At 53.7% G+C, this 22,113-nt stretch overlaps 1 protein-coding gene across 1 annotated transcript in view; it reads right to left on the reverse strand.

Annotated features, from left to right (window-relative positions):
• The window catches only part of cplane1 (ciliogenesis and planar polarity effector 1), a 178,882-nt gene that overhangs the window by 130,809 nt on the left and 25,960 nt on the right, over positions 1–22,113 (reverse strand). Inside the window, exons 12-18 of the mRNA XM_078535739.1 lie at positions 20,485–20,696; positions 17,986–18,066; positions 17,158–17,307; positions 14,566–14,733; positions 9,394–9,622; positions 2,558–2,721; positions 621–835 (exon numbers count right to left, since the gene is read on the reverse strand). Of these exons, the coding sequence (XP_078391865.1) occupies positions 621–835; positions 2,558–2,721; positions 9,394–9,622; positions 14,566–14,733; positions 17,158–17,307; positions 17,986–18,066; positions 20,485–20,696 (1,219 nt within the window). The remainder of the gene's footprint in view (positions 1–620; positions 836–2,557; positions 2,722–9,393; positions 9,623–14,565; positions 14,734–17,157; positions 17,308–17,985; positions 18,067–20,484; positions 20,697–22,113) is intronic.

Below are 22,113 nucleotides of genomic sequence, written 5' to 3' on the forward strand. Positions count from 1 at the left end.
ATCATCAGCGAACATCCCCACTTCTGACCTTATGATGGAAGGAAGGTCATTGGTGAAGCAGCTGAAGATGGTTGGGCCGAGGACACTACCCTGAGGAACTCCTGCAGTGATATCCTGGAACTGAGATGACTGACCTCCAATAACCACAACCATCTTCCTTTGTGCTAGGTATGACTAAACGAAGATGTTTGGTGTCACAGTACTTCAATGTGATTTATAAGGAACATAACAGGAACAGAAGCAGGCCATATGGCCCCTCGAGCCTGCTCACAATGGATAAGCCACATCCCTGAGGGCCTCTTGATAAAGGACTGTGACACCACACTGCAAAGCAGTCATAAAATCATCATTACCACAGTTACACACACTCATCAGTAACTGTGTTCCCTGCAATCTCCAGCTTTGTCCTCCTGGCATGGTAATTCTCCTCAATAATACACAGAAGCAACACCCAGGGTTCCAATGCCAGCACTACTAGTTCAGCACAAGAAATAAGGGTGCAGACAGCATATGAAGATCGGCCCAGCAGCACAGAGTGTGCTGACTGAACAGAAGCTTCATTACCTCACAGCTGGTGGCCCTCAGTGAGGCTGAGGTTATTCACTGTTCCCCATGCTTACCTCACTGTCAATGGCTAGCTGAGGGCAATACAACGGAGGTGCCGGTAGGTATAGACCATCAGGTACCAGGCCCGGCAGGCTGCCACCAAGGTCCTTTGCAGTCTGCATCAAAAGTTCAAAGGTCTCTGTAAGCACATCTGCATCCACCATCACAGCTGCTTTCAGGATCTCCTGCACTGAGCCAAATAACACTTCGCAATCCTCCTCAATGCAATCTGCAAAATGAGAGAGAGAGAAATATACAAACAGCAAAATCTATGGGCCTTCCCACTTGCTGAGCCATCCTGGGACCAGACCATACACCTTACTGACCACATATTGAGGTCATGCACAGGGGCCCAGGCACGGTGCACATTGGCCCCAGGGAAAACAACACTCCACAGACTGCGAAATACTGGGTTCTCCAACACAACACTGGGCAAATGATGTCTTTCCAAAGACCTTGGTTAATGGAGCGTAACAAGACAGTGATCCATGAAGAACCCAAAGGGTGACACAATGCACCAACCGGGGTGCTGAACAACCATGTACACTCTCCCCTATCACTGACTCTACCCCCCATTCACTCCCCTCTCACATCCCCATATACACTCTCCCCTATCACTGACTCTACCCACCCATTTAATCCCCTCCCCCAGCCCCACGTACTCTCTCCCCTATCACTGACTCTACCCCCCATTCACTCCCCTCTCACATCCCCATGTACACTCTCCCCCTATCACTGACTCTACTCACCCATTTAATCCCCTCCCACATCCCCATGTACACTCTCCCCTATCACTGACTCTACCCCCCATTTGATCCCCTCCCACATCCCCATGTACACTCTCCCCTATCACTGACTCTACCCACCCATTTAATCCACTCCCCCAGCCCCATGTACACTCTCCCCTATCACTGACTCTACCCACCCATTCACTCCCCTCTCACATCCCCATGTACACTCTCCCCTATCACTGACTCTACCCACCCATTTAATCCCCTCCCACAGCCCCATGTACACTCTCCCCTATCACTGACTCTACCCACCCATTTAATCCCCTCCCACAGCCCCATGTACACTCTCCCCCTATCACTGACTCTACCCACCCATTTAATCCCCTCCCACAGCCCCATGTACACTCTCCCCTATCACTGACTCTACCCACCCCTTTAATCCCCTCCCACAGCCCCATGTACACTCTCCCCTATCACTGACTCTACCCCCCATTTGGTCCCCTCCCACATCCCCATGTACACTCTCCCCCCATCACTGACTCTACCCACCCATTTAATCCCCTCCCACAGCCCCATGTACACTCTCCCCCTATCACTGACTCTATCCACCCATTTAATCCCCTCCCACAGCCCCATGTACACTCTCCCCTATCACTGACTCTACCCACCCATTCACTCCCCTCTCACATCCCCATGTACACTCTCCCCTATCACTGACTCTACCCACCCATTTAATCCCCTCCCACAGCCCCATGTACACTCTCCCCTATCACTGACTCTACCCACCCATTTAATCCCCTCCCACATCCCCATGTACGCTCTCCCCTATCACTGACTCTACCCACCCATTTAATCCCCTCCCACAGCCCCATGTACACTCTCCCCTATCACTGACTCTACCCACCCATTTAATCCCCTCCCACAGCCCCATGTACACTCTCCCCTATCACTGACTCTACCCACCCATTTAATCCCCTCCCACAGCCCCATGTACACTCTCCCCTATCACTGACTCTACCCACCCATTCACTCCCCTCTCACATCCCCATATACACTCTCCCCTATTACTGACTCAAACCACACATTTAATCTCCTTAGGTAAAATTATCTTAAATATTTCAGGGTCTACATCGATCCTGTCATCTGCATTATTAAAGTTGTTGTTCACATATTCAGGTCTGCAGAGGCTGCACAGAACATAGGCTTGGTACCCAGCTCACCTGTCAGCTGTTTGGTGTCATTGCCTGGAGTCAGAGTGCTGTTTACCCTGAGACCTTCCAAAGATACATCATTCGCTGGGCACTGCAACAGTACCTGTAGTTTATCCTGGAAGATCTGCGAGGGGTGAAGGTGCGCTGGTAAATGCAGTGATCTCCAGTGCCTCCTGAAACAATATTTAATCAAAACTGAAACAAACCAGACCTGTAATCCCCACCCCTCCCCACATTCCAGACCTGTAATCCCCACCCCTCCCCACATTCCAGACCTGTAATCCCCACCCCTCCCCACATTCCAGACCTGTGATCCCCACCCCTCCCCACATTCCAGACCTGTAATCCCCACCCCTCCCCACATTCCAGGCCTGTGATCCCCACCCCTCCCCACATTCCAGACCTGTGATCCCCACCCCTCCCCACATTCCAGACCTGTGATCCCCACCCCTCCCCACATTCCAGACCTGTGATCCCCACCCCTCCCCACATTCCAGACCTGTGATCCCCACCCCTCCCCACATTCCAGACCTGTGATCCCCACCCCTCCCCACATTCCAGACCTGTGATCCCCACCCCTCCCCACATTCCAGACCTGTAATCCCCACCCCTCCCCACATTCCAGACCTGTGATCCCCACCCCTCCCCACATTCCAGACCTGTGATCCCCACCCCTCCCCACATTCCAGACCTGTGATCCCCACCCCTCCCCACATTCCAGACCTGTAATCCCCACCCCTCCCCACATTCCAGACCTGTAATCCCCACCCCTCCCCACATTCCAGACCTGTGATCCCCACCCCTCCCCACATTCCAGACCTGTAATCCCCACCCCTCCCCACATTCCAGACCTGTGATCCCCACCCCTCCCCACATTCCAGACCTGTGATCCCCACCCCTCCCCACATTCCAGACCTGTGATCCCCACCCCTCCCCACATTCCAGACCTGTAATCCCCACCCCTCCCCACATTCCAGACCTGTGATTCCTACCCATTCCCAAATACCAGGCCTGTCATCCCCATCCGCCCCCTCACACTAGGTGGGTAATCTCCATACCCACCAACCGCCCAACACTAAACCTGTAATCCTCTACCCCCCCACACCAGACTTGTAACCCCCATTCCCCCAAAACAGGTCTGCAATTGCCATCCAGTGCCCAAAACCAGGTCTGTAATCCCATTCCCCCCTCCCCCCCCACCCCCACACCCACCCCATGCCTGGAACCCCTATCCCTCCACACCAGGCCTGTAATCCCCATCTTCCACACACAAGGCCTGCAATCCCCATTCCCCCACACCAGGCCTATAATCCCCAACCCCCCCAAGATCAGGCCTGTAATCCTGCCCCCACCCAAACACCAGGCCTGTAATACCCACCACCTCAAACCAGACCTGTAATGCCCATCTCCCCCATACCAGGCCTGTAATCCCCGTTACACCAATACCATGCCTGTATTCCCATGGGCAATTTCCTATTTGAAATCCACTATTGGAATCTAAATTGCTGCTAAGATCAGTTTTAATGAAACCCAGAGAGTGAAGAGAATGTGGAACTTTTTACCCGGGGAGTAGTTGAGGTGCAGAGCAGGGGAGGCTAGATAAATACATGAGGAAGAAAGGGACAGAAGGACAAAAGCAAAACGCTGCAGATGCTGTAAGTCTGTAATATAAACAAAGAATGCTGGAAACACTCTGCAGTACTGAGGGGTGACCCTTCCTGTCCTGTCAGCAGTGGCAATTGTGGAGGGTGGGGGGCAGGGAATTTGGCGGGAGGCAAAAAGTCTGTTTCCGAACGGGGGGATAAACCGTTTGAATTTTGTTCTCTCGATTTTCAAGGTGGATCCAGATCCCCGATGAACATTATCAGGGATCCCGTTTGTGTGTATTAGCATCTCACGCATGCTAATTAAGAGGCTGCCTGGCCAGGGTTAAATCTGTCCTCCAAGTTAAGTTGCCCGCCAGCGAGAATTTCGAATGTTGAGCTTTGCGACGGTACGTTAAGTGGCGTGTGCCCAGCGAACTTCACCGTGTCCACGAGGTCAGCAGATGCTGCTTTCACCTTCTTTCACTCACACGGAAAACCAGCAGCAAAAGCTGTGTCAAGACTGGAAACGGGAGCCAGGCTCCACAGGGGTGGGGGGAGTTCTTAGAGGACATGGTTAGTCCTGGGGGATGAATGCAGGCGATTGGTGATTGGACAGAGCAGTCACAGTCAGAGCGGGGGAGTGGGATGGGGGAGGGTGGCAGGTCCAGGGTGAGGAATCTGGTCGGGGTGGGGGGTGTAAACGGTGGGGACTGGAGAGACCGGGTCAGCGTGGGTATGGAGAGGGTAATGGGAGAGACTGGGTCAGCGTGGGTATGGAGAGGGTAATGGGAGAGACTGGGTCAGCGTGGGTATGGAGAGGGTAATGACAGAGACCGGGTCAGCGTGGGTATGGAGAGGGTAATGGGAGAGACCAGGTCAGCGTGGGTATGGAGAGGGTAATGGGAGAGATCGGGTCAGCGTGGGTATGGAGACGGTAATGGGAGAGACCAGGTCAGCGTGGGTATGGAGAGGGTAATGGGAGAGACCAGGTCAGCGTGGGTATGGAGAGGGTAATGGGAGAGATCGGGTCAGCGTGGGTATGGAGACGGTAATAGGAGAGACCGGGTCAGTGTGGGTATGGAGAGGGTAATGGGAGAGACCGGGTCAGCGTGGGTATGGAGACGGTAATAGGAGAGACCGGGTCAGTGTGGGTATGGAGAGGGTAATGGGAGAGACGAGGTCAGCGTGGGTATGGAGATGGTAATGGGTGTGGTCTCCAAAGGGAGGAAAGGCATGTGGAAGGGGGGAAGTTGGTGAACTGAGTCTGGAATGTGACACACACCAGTTTTCAAACCTGACCTTGACCACACGGTTAGTCAGTCAGTGAGATCCCTCCGAGTGGGAGGAGGGTCTTCGGGTGGTTGGAGTTAAGGTCGGCAGATGTGGCTGACTTAATAAATATGAGACAGCTGAATGTCAACCATGCTCAGTCGTGTTCTCCTCTCTGTGGTGAAGCCCACACAGCAGCAGATTTGTTCCAGACTCAATGCAATCACACCGACTTTCTCATCTACCAACGGACTTAGACTCCAGGACAGGAGATTGCACCCAGAGTTGATTTTCAGATCAAAATTACCTTTCATCAGAACTGGAAGAAAGGTCATTTTGACCTGAAACGTTAACTCTGTTTCTCTCTAAGCAACAGAAGGATATGTTGATGGGGTTAAGTGACCCTCAAAGGGTCAAAGTGGCTCAAAGAGATCAAGGGTCAAAGTGACTCAAAGACTGGGTGTGGGAGAAGTGGGTTCCAGTTCATGGGGCACTGGCACCATTTTTGGGGAAAGTGGGATCTGTACCGTTGGGATGGTCCACACCTGAACCGTGCAGGGGCTGGTGTCCTCGTGAGCCACATAACTAGGGAAGCAGAGAGGGTTTTAAACTAAATAGTGGGGGCAAGGGATCAAATTTGGTAAGATGTGGTAAACCAAAGAGTAGAGACAAGGTAAGAGAGACAGGTATTAATATGGGAAATGATAAACAGACTGTGACAGAAAGGGACAAAGAGTACAAAACTAAGAATAAATCAGCAGATAAGACGACAAAAATAACAAAAGGACAAAACTAAAGGGTCTGTATCTAAACGCATGTAGCATTCAAAACAAAACAGATGAACTGATAGCGCAAATAGAAATAAATAAGTATGATCTGACAGACATTACAGAGACATGGCTACAGGATGATATAGACTGGGATCTGAGTATTGAAGGGTAGGTGACATTTAGGAAAGAGAGCAAGTTAGGAAAAGGTGGAGGGGTGCCTCTGTTAATTAATGATGGTATTAGCACAGAAAAGAGGGATGAACTAAATTCAGGAAACAAGGAAATAGAAGCAGTTTGGGTTGAGATGAGGAATGATAAGGGCAAGAAGTCACTTGTGGGAGTGGTGTACAGGCTCCTAATTGTAACTACACAGTAGGACAGAGTATAAAAGAAGAGATAATGGGAGCTTGCCAGAAAGATATAGCAATAATCATGGGGCATTTAATCTACATATAGATTGGAAAAAATCAGATGGGCAAAGGTAGCATAGATGAGGAGTTCGTAGAATGTTTTTGGGAGTTTCTTAGAACCACACGTTCTGGAGCCAACCAGAGAGCAGGATATACTAGACCTGGTATTGTGCAATGAGATAGGATTAATTGACAATCTTGTAGTGAAGGCACCCCTAGGTAGCAGCGATCATAATATGACAGAATTTTACATTCATTTTGAGGGGGAAATGAAAGCGTCCAGGACTAGTATTTTAAACTTAAATAGGGGCAATTTTGGGGGCATGAAAGCAGAGCTCGCTAAAGTGAACTGGCAAATGAGGTTAAGGAAGGTCAACAGAAGTTTAGTGGCAGACATTTAAAGGGATATTTCAGAATACACAGAATAGATACATTCCAATGAGAAAGAAAAATTCCAAGGGGAGGGTCCACCATCCATGGTTAACTAAAAAAGTTAAAGAGAAAAAGATTAATAAGGAGGAAAAAAATTAAGAGTATGAGAGAAAGCTAGCTAGTAATATAAAGAAGGATAGTAAGAGTTATTTAAGCAAGAAGAGTTAACAAAGTGAGCGTTGGTCCGATAGAGATTGTGTCCAGGGAATTGATAATGGAAAGTAGGGAGATGGTGGTTGAATTAAACAGGTGTTTTGCTTCAGTCTTCACTATAGAGAACACAAGTAACATCCCAGGAATAGCTATAAATCAGGAAATGGGAGGGAGGGAGGAACTCGGGAAAATTACAGTCACCAGGGAAGTGGTATTGAGCAAATTGTTGGGGCTGCGGGCTGACAAATCCCCAGGTCCAGATGGACTTCACCCTAAGATCCTGAAAGAAGCGGCTAGTGAGATAGTTGATGCACTAGTTTTAATTTTCCAAAATTCCCTAGATTCAGGGAAAGTTCCATTCGGTTGCAAAATAGCAAATATAACTCCTTTATTCAAAAAGGAAGGGAGACAGAAAGCAGGAAACTATAGGCCAGTTAGCCTAACATCTGTCATAGGGAACACTTTAGAAGCTATTATTAAAGATGTTATAACAGGGCACTTAGAAAAATTCAAGGCAATCAGGCAGAGTCAACATGGTCCTATAAAAGGGAAATCATGTTTAACCAATTAATTGGAGTTTTTTGAAGGAGTCACACATGCTGTGGATAAAGGGGAACCAGTGGATGTACTGTACTTAGATTTCCAGAAGGCATTTGATAAGGTGCCACATCAAAGGTTATTGAAAAAAATAAAAGCTCATGGTGTCGGGGGTAACATATTGGCGTAGATAGAAAGTTGGCTAACTTACAGGAAGCAGAGAGTCAGTATAAATGGGTCTTTTTCTGGTTGGCAGGATGTAATGAGTGGTGTGCCACAGGGATCAGTGCTGGGCCTCAACTGTTTACAATTTATATAAATGACTTGGATGAAGGGACAGAAGGAATGGTGGCTAAATTCACTGATGACACAAAGACAGGTAGGAAAGTAAATTGTGAAGAGGACATAAGGAGGCTACAAAGTGATAAAGGTAGGTTAAGTGAGTGGGCAAAGATCTGGCAAATGGAGCATAATGTGGGAAAATGTGAAATCATTCATTTTGGAAGGAAGAATAAAAAAGAAGCTTGTTATCTAAATGGTGAGAGATTTTAGAGCTCTGAGATGCAGAGGGATCTGGGTGTCTGAGTGCATGAATCACAAAAGGTTAGTCTGCAGGTACAGCAGGTAATGAGGAAAGCTAATAGAATGTTATCGTTTATTGTGAGAGGAATTGATTACAAAAGTAGGGAGGCTTTGCTTCAGCTGTACAGGGCACCTCTGGAATACTGTGTACAGTATTGGTCTCCTTATTTAAGGAAGGATGTAAATGGGTTAGGTTTACTAAACTAATACCAGGAATGGGTAGGTTGTCTTCTTAGGAAAGGCTGGACAGGCTAGGCTTGTATCCAATTGAATTTAGAAGAGTAAGAGGTGACTAAATTGAAACCTTTAAGATCCTGAGGAATCTTGGCAGGGTGGATGTGGAGAGGATCAAGAACGAGGGGTCACTGTTAAAAAATAAGGGGTGACTCATTTAAGACAGAGACGAGAATTTTTTTCTCTCAGAGGGTTGTGAGTCTTTGTGAGGGTTGTGACTCTTCCTCTAAAGGCAGTGTAAGCAGAGTCTGAATATTTTTAAGGCAGAGCGAGATAGATTCTTGATTAACAAGGGGGTGAAAGGTTATCGGGGGTAGGCAGGAACGTGGAGTCGAGGTTGCAGTCAGATCAGCCATGATCTTACTGAATGGCGGAGCAGGCTCGAGGGGCCGGATGGCCTAATCCTGCTCCTAATTCGTATGAAGTCATGGGAGCAGGCTGCTTTGCAACATAAAAGAGCAGCATAAACCTGCTGGGCTGAATGGCCTGATTCTGTGCTGTTCTTTCTACGGAATGTGTAATAACTACAGCTAAATTATTCGAAGGACTGAATAATGTGATACAGGCATACCCAGTACCCAAGGGAGTGAAGGGGAATTAATCCAGCCAGGTTCAAACAGGGATCTGATAAGATCGTGTTTAATTTAAAAATACTGCACCCAACCAGGCAGAGAGTAACAATTCAGTTCCTGTCCTGGACACAGCTCAAATAATGGGACCGAGCAAAAACCCAGCCATGGATTCAGCTCCGAATGGCTATTCCAAGATTGCAGCTGCCCAGTATAAATACGCCAGGGTGGGCAGATGTGCGCGATGCCCGCATTTTAATGCCAGCCTGAAAAATACTGGGGAGTAATGGACCAGGTTTGTACCTGACAGACTCAGGAAGGTTTCGATTGTACAAGTTGAAAGCTAAACTCAGCACCACAGCCGTTTTCCAGTCCCCGAGACTGGAGGCCAGCCAGGCAGCTTCTGGAATCAGCCTGCCACTCAGCATCAGGTCGACCGTGTACTTCACACTCCACGTGGCAGACAGGTGTTGTTCTCGTACTGCCGCTGATACACGGCAACGCCGCAAGTACACTACTCGAGGCTGGCAACCTGCTAACAAGTTCAAAACATAACGGGAATTAGTTCCAGCAGCAGCTCCTACCCTCGCCCGCTCAGGACTGTTTCACCTCTCACAGCCCCATTGCAATGTTAACCCAATGCACAAAGCCCCATCCACCTCCTCCCTACCCCCCCCACTGTCCACCTCCTCTCCTACACCCCCCCACTGTCCACCTCCTCCCTACCCCCCACACTGTCCACCTCCTCCCTACCCCCCCCACTGTCCACCTCATCTCCTACCCCCCCACTGTCCACCTCCTCCCTACCCCCCCACTGTCCACCTCCTCTCCTACACCCCCCCACTGTCCACCTCCTCTCCTACCCCCCCACTGTCCACCTCCTCCCTACCCCCCCCACTGTCCACCTCCTCTCCTACCCCCCCACTGTCCACCTCCTCTCCTACCCCCCCACTGTCCACCTCATCTCCTACCCGCCCCACTGTCCACCTCCTCCCTACCCCCCCACTGTCCACCTCATCTCCTACCCCCCCCACTGTCCACCTCCTCCCACCTCCTCCCTGTCCCCCCCACTGTCCACCTCCTCTCCTGCCCCTCGCACTGCCCATCGCCTCACCGCCAGTGCACGGCCTTTCTACTCTTGGCCCCCACTGTCCACCTCCTCCGGACCCCTGAGCTGCCCATTTCCTCCCCACTCCTGCATCCCCCGTCTCCCCAACACCCCTCTCGCCATGACTGCCCACCTCCTCACCCTCCCCAAAAATCCCCCTTCCTCTCCCACCTCACCCTGCCCGTCACCTCACCGCCCACACCCACTGCCCCCTCTCCGCCGAGCACCCACTGCCCCCTCTCCGCCGAGCACCCACTGCCCCCTCTCCGCACCCACTGCCCCCTCTCCGCACCCACTGCCCCCTCTCCGCACCCACTGCCCTCTCCGCCGAGCACCCACTGCCCCCTCTCCGCACCCACTGCCCCCTCTCCGCACCCGCTGCCTCCTCTCCGCACCCGCTGCCCCCTCTCCGCACCCGCTGCCCCCTCTCCGCACCCGCTGCTCCCTCTCCGCACCCACTGCCCCCTCTCCACCCGCACCCACTGCCCCCTCTGCGCACCCACTGCCCCCTCTCCGCACCCACTGCCCCCTCTCCACCCGCACCCACTGCCCCCTCTCCACCCGCACCCACTGCCCTCTCCACCCGCACCCACTGCCCCCTCTCCACCCGCACCCACTGCCCCCTCTCCACCCGCACCCACTGCCCCCTCTCCACCCGCACCCACTGCCCCCTCTCCACCCACACCCATTGCCCCCTCTCCACCCGCACCCACTGCCCCCTCTCCACCCACACCCACTGCCCCCTCTCCGCACCCACTTACCCCTCTCCACCCGCACCCACTGCCCCCTCTCCACCCGCACCCACTGCCCCCTCTCCACCCGCACCCACTGCCCCCTCTCCACCCGCACCCACTGCCCCCTCTCCACCCACACCCATTGCCCCCTCTCCACCCGCACCCACTGCCCCCTCTCCACCCACACCCACTGCCCCCTCTCCGCACCCACTGCCCCCTCTCCGCACCCACTTACCCCTCTCCACCCGCACCCACTGCCCCCTCCCCGCACCCACTGCCCCCTCTCCGCACCCACTGCCCCCTCTCCGCCCGCACCCACTGCCCCCTCTCCGCCCACCCCCACTGCCCCCTCTCCGCACCCACTGCTCCCTCTCCGCACCCACTGCCCCTCTCCGCACCCACTGCCCCCTCTCCGCACCCATTGCTCCCTCTCCGCACCCACTGCCCCTCTCCGCACCCACTGCCCCCTCTCCGCCCGCACCCACTGCCCCCTCTCCGCCCACCCCCACTGCCCCCTCTCCGCACCCACTGCTCCCTCTCCGCACCCACTGCCCCTTTCCGCACCCACTGCCCCCTCTCCGCACCCACTGCCCCCTCTCCAGCCACACCCACTGCCCCCTCTCTGCACCCACTGCCCCCTCTCCGCACCCACTGCCCCCTCTCCGCACCCACTGCCCCCTCTCCAGCCACACCCACTGCCCCCTCTCCGCACCCGCTGCCCCCTCTCCGCACCCGCTGCCCCCTCTCCGCACCCGCTGCCCCCTCTCCGCACCCGCTGCCCCCTCTCTGCCCCCGCTGCCCTGTCTCCGCACCCACTGCCCCCTCTCCGCCCACACCCACTGCCCCCTCTCCGCACCCACTGCTCCCTCTCCGCACCCATTGCCCCCTCTCCGCACCCGCTGCCCCCTCTCCGCACCCGCTGCCCCCTCTCCGCACCCGCTGCCCCCTCTCCGCACCCGCTGCCCCCTCTCTGCCCCCACTCCCCTGTCTCCGCACCCGCTGCCCCCTCTCCGCCCACAACCACTGCCCCCTCTCCACACCCACTGACCCCTCTCCACCCACACCCACTGCCCCCCCTCCGCACCCACTGCCCCCTCTCCGCACCCACTGCCCCCTCTCCGCACCCACTGCCCCCTCTCCGCACCCACTGCCCCCTCTCCGCACCCACTGCCCCCCCTCCGCACCCACTGCCCCCTCTCCGCACCCACTGCCCCCTCTCCGCACCCACTGCCCCCTCTCCGCACCCACTGCCCCCTCTTCGCACCCACTGCCCCCTCTCTGCACCCACTGCCCCCTCTCCGCACCCACCCAGCTGCCCATTTCCTCCCCACTCCTGCATCCCCCGTCTCCCCAACACCCCTCTCGCCATGACTGCCCACCTCCTCACCCTCCCCAAAAATCCCCCTTCCTCTCCCACCTCACCCTGCCCGTCACCTCACCGCCCACACCCACTGCCCCCTCTCCGCCGAGCACCCACTGCCCCCTCTCCGCCGAGCACCCACTGCCCCCTCTCCGCACCCACTGCCCCCTCTCCGCACCCACTGCCCCCTCTCCGCACCCACTGCCCTCTCCGCCGAGCACCCACTGCCCCCTCTCCGCACCCACTGCCCCCTCTCCGCACCCGCTGCCTCCTCTCCGCACCTGCTGCCCCCTCTCCGCACCCGCTGCCCCCTCTCCGCACCCGCTGCTCCCTCTCCGCACCCACTGCCCCCTCTCCACCCGCACCCACTGCCCCCTCTGCGCACCCACTGCCCCCTCTCCGCACCCACTGCCCCCTCTCCACCCGCACCCACTGCCCCCTCTCCACCCGCACCCACTGCCCTCTCCACCCGCACCCACTGCCCCCTCTCCACCCGCACCCACTGCCCCCTCTCCACCCGCACCCACTGCCCCCTCTCCACCCGCACCCACTGCCCCCTCTCCACCCACACCCATTGCCCCCTCTCCACCCGCACCCACTGCCCCCTCTCCACCCACACCCACTGCCCCCTCTCCGCACCCACTTACCCCTCTCCACCCGCACCCACTGCCCCCTCTCCACCCGCACCCACTGCCCCCTCTCCACCCGCACCCACTGCCCCCTCTCCACCCGCACCCACTGCCCCCTCTCCACCCACACCCATTGCCCCCTCTCCACCCGCACCCACTGCCCCCTCTCCACCCACACCCACTGCCCCCTCTCCGCACCCACTGCCCCCTCTCCGCACCCACTTACCCCTCTCCACCCGCACCCACTGCCCCCTCCCCGCACCCACTGCCCCCTCTCCGCACCCACTGCCCCCTCTCCGCCCGCACCCACTGCCCCCTCTCCGCCCACCCCCACTGCCCCCTCTCCGCACCCACTGCTCCCTCTCCGCACCCACTGCCCCTCTCCGCACCCACTGCCCCCTCTCCGCACCCATTGCTCCCTCTCCGCACCCACTGCCCCTCTCCGCACCCACTGCCCCCTCTCCGCCCGCACCCACTGCCCCCTCTCCGCCCACCCCCACTGCCCCCTCTCCGCACCCACTGCTCCCTCTCCGCACCCACTGCCCCTTTCCGCACCCACTGCCCCCTCTCCGCACCCACTGCCCCCTCTCCAGCCACACCCACTGCCCCCTCTCTGCACCCACTGCCCCCTCTCCGCACCCACTGCCCCCTCTCCGCACCCACTGCCCCCTCTCCAGCCACACCCACTGCCCCCTCTCCGCACCCGCTGCCCCCTCTCCGCACCCGCTGCCCCCTCTCCGCACCCGCTGCCCCCTCTCCGCACCCGCTGCCCCCTCTCTGCCCCCGCTGCCCTGTCTCCGCACCCACTGCCCCCTCTCCGCCCACACCCACTGCCCCCTCTCCGCACCCACTGCTCCCTCTCCGCACCCATTGCCCCCTCTCCGCACCCGCTGCCCCCTCTCCGCACCCGCTGCCCCCTCTCCGCACCCGCTGCCCCCTCTCCGCACCCGCTGCCCCCTCTCTGCCCCCACTCCCCTGTCTCCGCACCCGCTGCCCCCTCTCCGCCCACAACCACTGCCCCCTCTCCACACCCACTGACCCCTCTCCACCCACACCCACTGCCCCCCCTCCGCACCCACTGCCCCCTCTCCGCACCCACTGCCCCCTCTCCGCACCCACTGCCCCCTCTCCGCACCCACTGCCCCCTCTCCGCACCCACTGCCCCCTCTTCGCACCCACTGCCCCCTCTCCGCACCCACTGCCCCCTCTCCGCACCCACTGCCCCCTCTCCGCACCCACTGCCCCCTCTTCGCACCCACTGCCCCCTCTCTGCACCCACTGCCCCCTCTCCGCACCCACTGCCCCCCTCTCCACCCACACCCACTGCCCCCTTCTCCGCCCACACCCACTGCCCCCCTCTCCACACCCACTGCCCCCTCTCCACACCCACTGCCCCCTCTCCACACCCACTGCCCCCTCTCCACACCCACTGCCCCCTCTCTGCCCACACCCAATGCCCCCTCTCCACACCACATGACCTGACTCTGCAATGGCAAATAGAAATCCTTGTAGTGAGAATAATGTTTGCCCTCTCGAGTCCTCCAAGCTCAGTTCAGCCTGTGGTGCCTATCCAACTCTCACAGGCCTGAACTCAGGTAATCCGGGTTCAGTTTTGGAATACAGTGGGATCAGAGTGATTCTCACCTGGTTGAATGTGCAGAGGTGGCAGGGTGTCGATGTGGTGAGGGGGCAGCACGAACAGTGGCTGGTTAGTGAAATACAGAGCCATGAAACGGGCAAGTGACTGAACCACTGCCAGGGCAGCATCCACCCCAACATCCAGCAGTGAATCCAATTCCAGCTCATCAGTCCCTGTTCACAGAGTCACAACACATTCAGTGTTCATAACAGAACCAATACAGAGCTGGAAAAACCTCACACACCTCACTGTAACACTCTGATATACCCCACACCCCTCACTGTAACACTGATATACACCACACCCCTCTCTGTAACACTCTGATATACCCCACACCCCTCACTGTAACACTGATATACCCCACACCCCTCACTGTAACACTCTGATATACCCCACACCCCTCACTGTAACACTGATATACCCCACACCCCTCACTGTAACACTCTGATATAGCTCACACCCCTCATTGTAACACCCTGATATACCTCACACCCCTCACTGTAACACTCTGATATACCTCACACCCCTCACTGTAACACTCTGATACACCCCACACCCCTCACTGTAACACTCTGATATAACCAACACCCCTCACTGTAACACTCTGATATACCCCACACCCCTCACTGTAACACTGATATACCCCACACCCCTCACTGTAACACTCTGTTGTACCCCACACCCCTCACTGTAACACTCTGATATACCCCACACCCCTCACTGTAACACTCTCATATACCCCACACCCCTCACTGTAACACTCTGATATACCCCACACCCCCCACCCCCCACTGTAACACTCTGTTATACCCCACACCCCTCACTGTAACACTGATATACCCCACACCCCTCACTGTAACACTGATATAACCCACACCCCTCACTGTAACACTCTGATATATCCCACACCCCTCACTGTAACACTGATATACCCCACACCCCTCACTGTAACACTCTGATATAGCTCACACCCCTCATTGTAACACCCTGATATACCTCACACCCCTCACTGTAACACTCTGATATACCTCACACCCCTCACTGTAACACTCTGATATACCTCACACCCCTCACTGTAACACTCTGATATACCTCACACCCCTCACTGTAACACACTGATATACCCCACATCCCTCACTGTAACACTCTGATATACCCCACACCCCTCACTGTAACACTCTGATATATCCCACACCCCTCGCTGTAACACTCTGAAATACCCCACACCCCTCACTGTAACACTCTGATATACCCCACATCCCTCACTGTAACACTCTGATATAGCCCACACTCCTCACTGTAAAACTGATATACCCCACACCCCTCACTGTAACACTCTCATATACCCCACACACCTCACTGTAACACTCTCATATACCCCACACCCCTCACTGTAACACTCTCATATACCCCACACCCCTCACTGTAACACTCTGATATATCCCACACCCCTCACTGTAACACTAATGTTCCCCACACCCCTCACTGTAACACTGCTTTACCCCACACTTCTCACTGTAACACTCTGATACACCCACACCCCTCACTGTAACACTGATATACCCCACACCCCTCACTGTAACACTCTGATATACCCCACACCCCTCACTGTAACACTGGTATACCCCACACCCCTTATTGTAACACTCTGATATACCCAACACCCCTCACTGTAACACTCTGATATACCCCACACCCCTCACTGTAACACTCTGATATACCCCACACCCCTCACTGTAACACTCTGATGTACCCCACACCCCTCACTGTAACACTGATATTCCCCACACCTCTCACTGTAACACTCTGATACACCCACACCCCTCACTGTAACACTGGTATACCCCACACCCCTCGCTGTAACACTCTGATATACCCCACACCCCTCACTGTAACACTGATATATCCCACACCCCTCACTGTAACACTCTGATATACCCCACACCCACCACTGTAACACTGATATACCCCACACCCCTCACTGTAACACTCTGATATACCCCACACCCCTCACTGTAACACTGATATATCCCACAACCCTCACTGTAACTCTGATATACCCCACACCCCTCACTGTAACACTCTGATATACCCCACACCCCTCACTGTAACACTCTGATATACCCCACACCCCTCACTGTAACACTGATATACCCCACACCCCTCACTGTAACACTCTGATATACCTCACACCCCTCACTGTAACACTCTGATATACCTCACACCCCTCACTGTAACACTCTGATATACCTCACACCCCTCACTGTAACACTCTGATATACCTCACACCCCTCACTGTAACACTCTGATATACCTCACACCCCTCACTGTAACACACTGATATACCCCACTCCCCTCACTGCAACACTCTGATATACCCCACACCCCTCACTCTAACACTCTGATATACCTCAAACCCCTCACTGTAACACTCTCATATACCCCACACCCCTCACTGTTAGACTGATATACCCCACACCCCTCACTGTAACACTCTGACTACCCCACAATCATCATTCATAGATCGACACAACAGACTGTAACATTCTGATATACAACACACTGGTCAAGTTTTATTGAGCATCTTGACGTCTCACCTGTAGAGGTCGCAGGTCGGTTTTGGTTTAGCATCTGTCCCACCAGCTGTTCAGTGAAGGTTTGGGCAGCGCTCAGATCGTAGCAGTAGAGGTGAGTGTAAAGAATGGCCAGGCTGTATCGAGTCTGCAGGTAAATCACTCTCCCCTCATCTGTAATCAAAAACATCAAGGACGTTATGTTAGGATTAATTCCCTGGCCAGAACTCACTGCAGCCACACAGCAACCCCAAGACAATGAGGCAGAAAGAAAGATAGAGGAAGATGATAAGGCTAAAGGGCGTAGGGGAGCAGACACACAGGATTTTTCATTTAATTCATTCATGGGATGTGGATGTCGCTGGCTGGGTCAGCATTTATTGCCCATCCCTAGTTGCCCTTGTTCAGGGGCATTTCAGAGTTAACCACATTGCTGTGGGTCTGGAGTCACATGTAGGCCAGGCCTGGTAAGGACGGCAGATTCCCTTCCCTAAAGGACATTAGTGAACCAGATGGGTTTTTACGACAATCGGCAATGGTTTCATGGTCATCATTGGACTTTTAATTCCAGATATTTTACTGAATTCAAATTTCACCATCTGACGTAGCGGGATTCGAACCCAGGCCCCTCGAGCATTATCCTGGGTCTCTGAAACACTAGTCCAGTGACAATACCACTCTGCCATCGCCTCCCCTTAGTCAAAGCTATGGTGGGGGCTGGGGACAAGAGGGAAGATATAAGTCAAGCATTTGATGAAAGTGAGCCCGGGGCAGGGATTGACAAAATGTCCCTGCAACATCAGAACAGGAGGTGATGCTACAGCAGATGTTGGTTCAGGTGTGCGCTCTTACCTCTGCCCATCTCCCCCTGAAGTGCCGCCCTCCAGATTTGCACAGACTCCAGGTACGAGCCCAGAAGAAAGCACTCCTCACCTCCAAACAAGACAAAACAGAGCAATGAAAAAGCAGACTTTGTTTCCTGTGATAATCTTCAGCTGAATGGTGAACCAAATTCCTGAGCTACTGAAGGATGTGCCAGTTTGATATTTGTGCACTTGATGGGTGGTTAAGGTGTGCGACTAGAGTTACACACAGGCCTAACTGAGTAAGGTGACAAACTCTCCTTCCCTCAAGGACAAGTGAACCAACAGGATCAATAGTGTCACATCAGCACAGTCGGAAGCCATTCAGCCCATTGAGTCCATGCCAGCTTTCTTTGGACAATACAGTCGGTCACATTCCCCCGCTTGATCCCATAAGTTTATTTCCCTCAAGTGTCCATCCAATTTCCTTGAGAAATCTTCCTCATACCCCACCTGCATCTGTTCTGCCGAAGGGCCATGAAGGCTCGAAACGTTAACTGATTTCTTCTCCGCCGATGCTGCCAGACTTGCTGAGTTTTTCCAGGTAATTCTGTTTTTGTTTTGGATTTCCAGCATCCGCAGTAGCTTTTAGCTTTTTGTTTTTACCTTAAATCTGTGTTGCTTTGTCCTTATGCCATCCGCTAATGGGAATAGCTTTTCTCAACCTGTCATCAACTTGTACACCTCGATCAAATCTCCCCTCAATCTTCTTTGCCCCAAGGGGAACAACCCCAGCTTCTCCAACCCAACCTTATACATAAAATCCCCCCATCCCTGGAACCATTCTGAGAAATCTCCTGTGCACCTTCTCAAGGACGCTCACATCTTTCCCAAAGTGTGGTTAATTGGATGCTATGCTTGAGTAGTTTCTAACCAGAGTTTTTTTTTAAACAGTTTCAGCATAACTTCCCTGCTTTTGTACCAATAGCTCCATGTAGTAGAGGAGATTTGATAGAGGTATTCAAAATCATGAAGAGTCTGGACAGAGTAGACAGGGAGAAACTGTTCCTATTGGTGGAAGGATCGAGAGCCAGAGGACGCAGATTTAAGATGAATGGCTGGGGGTTGGCCCAGAACCAGGGGACACAGTCTCAGAATAAGGGGCAGGCCATTTAGGACTGAGATGAGGAGGAATTTCTTCACTCAGAGGGTGGTGAATCTTTGGAATTCTCTACCCAGAGGCTGTGGAGGTTCAGTCATTGAGTATGTTCAAGACAGAAATCATAGATTTCTATATATTAAAAACATCAAGGGACACGGGGAAAGTGCAGGAAAATGGTGTTAAAGTGGAAGATCAGCCAAGAGATCATTCAATGGTGGAATGGACTCAAAGGGCCGAATGGCCTCCTCCTGCTCCTGTTTGCTATGTTCTTGTGTAAGCAATGTCAACATGTGGAAAAACTGTTCTGCAGCGACTGGTTAGGAGCTGGTCCGAGAGTGCAGGGGAGGGCGGATCAATCCAGACTTTCAAAAGGGAATTGGTTCATTATCCGAAAAGGAAAAAAGTTGCAGGACGGCAGGGAAATGGCACTTGGTGAACTATTCATACAGAGAGTCATCATGGACACAACGGGACAAATGACCTCCTTCTCTGCAGTAACCATACTACGGTTGTACACTGTCCCCATCAAACACTCCCAGGACAGGTACAGCACGGGGTTAGATACAGAGTAAAGCTCCCTCTACACTGTCCCCATCAAACACTCCCAGGACAGGTACAGCACGGGGTTAGATACAGAGTAAAGCTCCCTCTACACTGTCCCCATCAAACACTCCCAGGACAGGTACAGCACAGGGTTATATACAGAGTAAAGCTCCCTCTACACTGTCCCCATCAAACACTCCCAGGGCCGGTAAAGCATGGGGTTAGATACAGAGTAAAGCTCCCTCTACACTGTCCCATGAAACACTCCCAGGACAGGTACAGCACACGGTGAGATACAGAGTAAAGGTCCCTCTACACTGTCCCCATCAAACACTCCCAGGACAGGTACAGCACAGGGTTAGATACAGAGTAAAGCTCCCTCTACACCGTCCCCATCAAACACTCCCAGGACAGGTACAGCACGGGGTTAGATACAGAGTAAAGCTCCCTCTACACTGTCCCCATCAAACTCTCCCAGGACAGGTACAGCACGGGGCTGGATACAGAGTAAAGCTCCCTCTACACTGTCCCCATCAAACACTCCCAGGACAGGTACAGCACGGTGTTAGATACAGAGTAAATCTCCCTCTATACTGTCCCCATCAAACATTCCTAGGACAGGTACAGCACGGGGTTAGATACAGTGTAAAGCTCCCTCTACACTGTCCCCATCAAACACTCCCAGGACAGGTTCAGCACGGGGTTAGATACAGTGTAAAGCTCCCTCTACACCGTCCCCATGAAACTTTCCCAGGACAGGTACAGCACAGGGTTAGATACAGGGTAAAGCTCATTCTACGCTGTACTTTTCTTTTGTTACTTATGCTTATTTCATCTCCTTACCTGCGAGAGGTTTGAGCTGCCGGTTTGGTCCCAGTCTTTCTCCCATGGCCTGCAAGGTTGTTTGAATCTGGGAGAGGAGTGAAGTTAGGATTGCCTCTTCCCCTAGAAGCCTCTTCCTTGAGCGGCCTCTGTTTGGCTGTTGTTGGATCTTCCGGAGATGGGAATGGTGCTGCAATGAATGCTGGTACAACAGGCGCCACGTGACAGCCAGTCTGCACAATAAGATACAACCCAACATATGGGACTCATCACACCAACGATCACACTGCATGAATATATCTACTCCCCTTCTCAGTAATACTGCCTGCTCTTACCCTGGCCCTTTCCAAATCCAACCCAACCCCCACCTTCCTGCTTTATCAGACCCTTCACACACCATTAACCCTCGTAACCTATCCCTCAGGCCATTTGTCCAATTCACATACATGTCCCTCATCAAGCCATTCGTCCACTTCCCCTCTTAAATTGTCACTCACTAGCGAAGGAGATGTAGGACTGTACCAGAGAAAATCTAATGTATTGATGAGTGAGTATTGTTCCTATGTGATAATGGTCTTTTACTAAAATCTTTTTGGTCTTTCACGGGATGTGGGCTTCGCTGGCTGGGCCAGCATTTATTGCCCATCCCTAATTGACCTTGAGATGGTGGTAGTGAGCTCCCTTATTGAACCACTGCAGTCCATGTGGTGTAGGTACACCCACAGTGCTGTTGGGAAGGGAGTTCCAGGATTTTGACCCAGTGACAGTGAAGGAATGTTGATATATTTCCAAGTCAGGGTGGTGTGTGTCTTGGAGGGGAACCTCCAGGTGGTGGTGTTCCCATCTATCTGCTGCCCTTGTCCTTCTAGATGGTAGTGGTCATGGGTTTGGAAGGCACTGTTGAAGAAGCCTTGGTGAATTCCTGCAGATGGTACACACTGCTGCTACTGTGCATCAGTGGTGGAGGGAGTGAATGTTTGTGGATGTGGTGCCAATCAAGTGGCTGCTTTGTCCTGGATGGTGTCAAGCTTCTTGAGTGTTGTGGGAGCTGCACTCATCCAGGCAAGTGGGGAGTATTCCATCACAGTCCTGACTTGTGCCTTGTAGATGGTGGACAGGCTTTGGGGAGTCAGGAGGTGAGTTAGTCTCCACAGGATTCCCAGCCTCTGACCTACTCTTGTAGCCACAGTATTTATATGGCTAGTCCAGTTCAGTTTCTGGTCAATGGTAACACCCAAGGATGTTGATAGTGGGGGGTTTTAACGATGGCAATGCCATTGAACTTCAAGGGGCAATGGTTGGATTCTCTCTTGTTGTAGATGGTCATTGCCTAGCACTTGTATGATGCCAATGTTAGTTGCCACTTGTCAGCCCAAGCCTGGATATTGTCCAGGTCTTGCTGCATTTGGACATGGACTGTTTCAGTATCTGAGGAGTCTCGAATGGTGTTGAACATTGTGCAATCATCAGTGAACATTCTGACCTTAGGATGTAAGGAAGGTCATTGATGGTGCAGCTGAAGATGGTTGGGCCGAGGGCACTATTCTGAGGAACTTGTCCAGTGATGTCTTGGAGCTGAGATGACTGACCTCCAACAACCACAACCATCTTCCTTTGTGCTAAGTTTGACTCCAAACAGTGGAGGGTTTT

This window comes from Cetorhinus maximus, unplaced genomic scaffold (genome assembly GCF_964194155.1).
Source record: "Cetorhinus maximus unplaced genomic scaffold, sCetMax3.hap1.1 HAP1_SCAFFOLD_633, whole genome shotgun sequence".
NCBI lineage: Eukaryota > Metazoa > Chordata > Chondrichthyes > Lamniformes > Cetorhinidae > Cetorhinus > Cetorhinus maximus.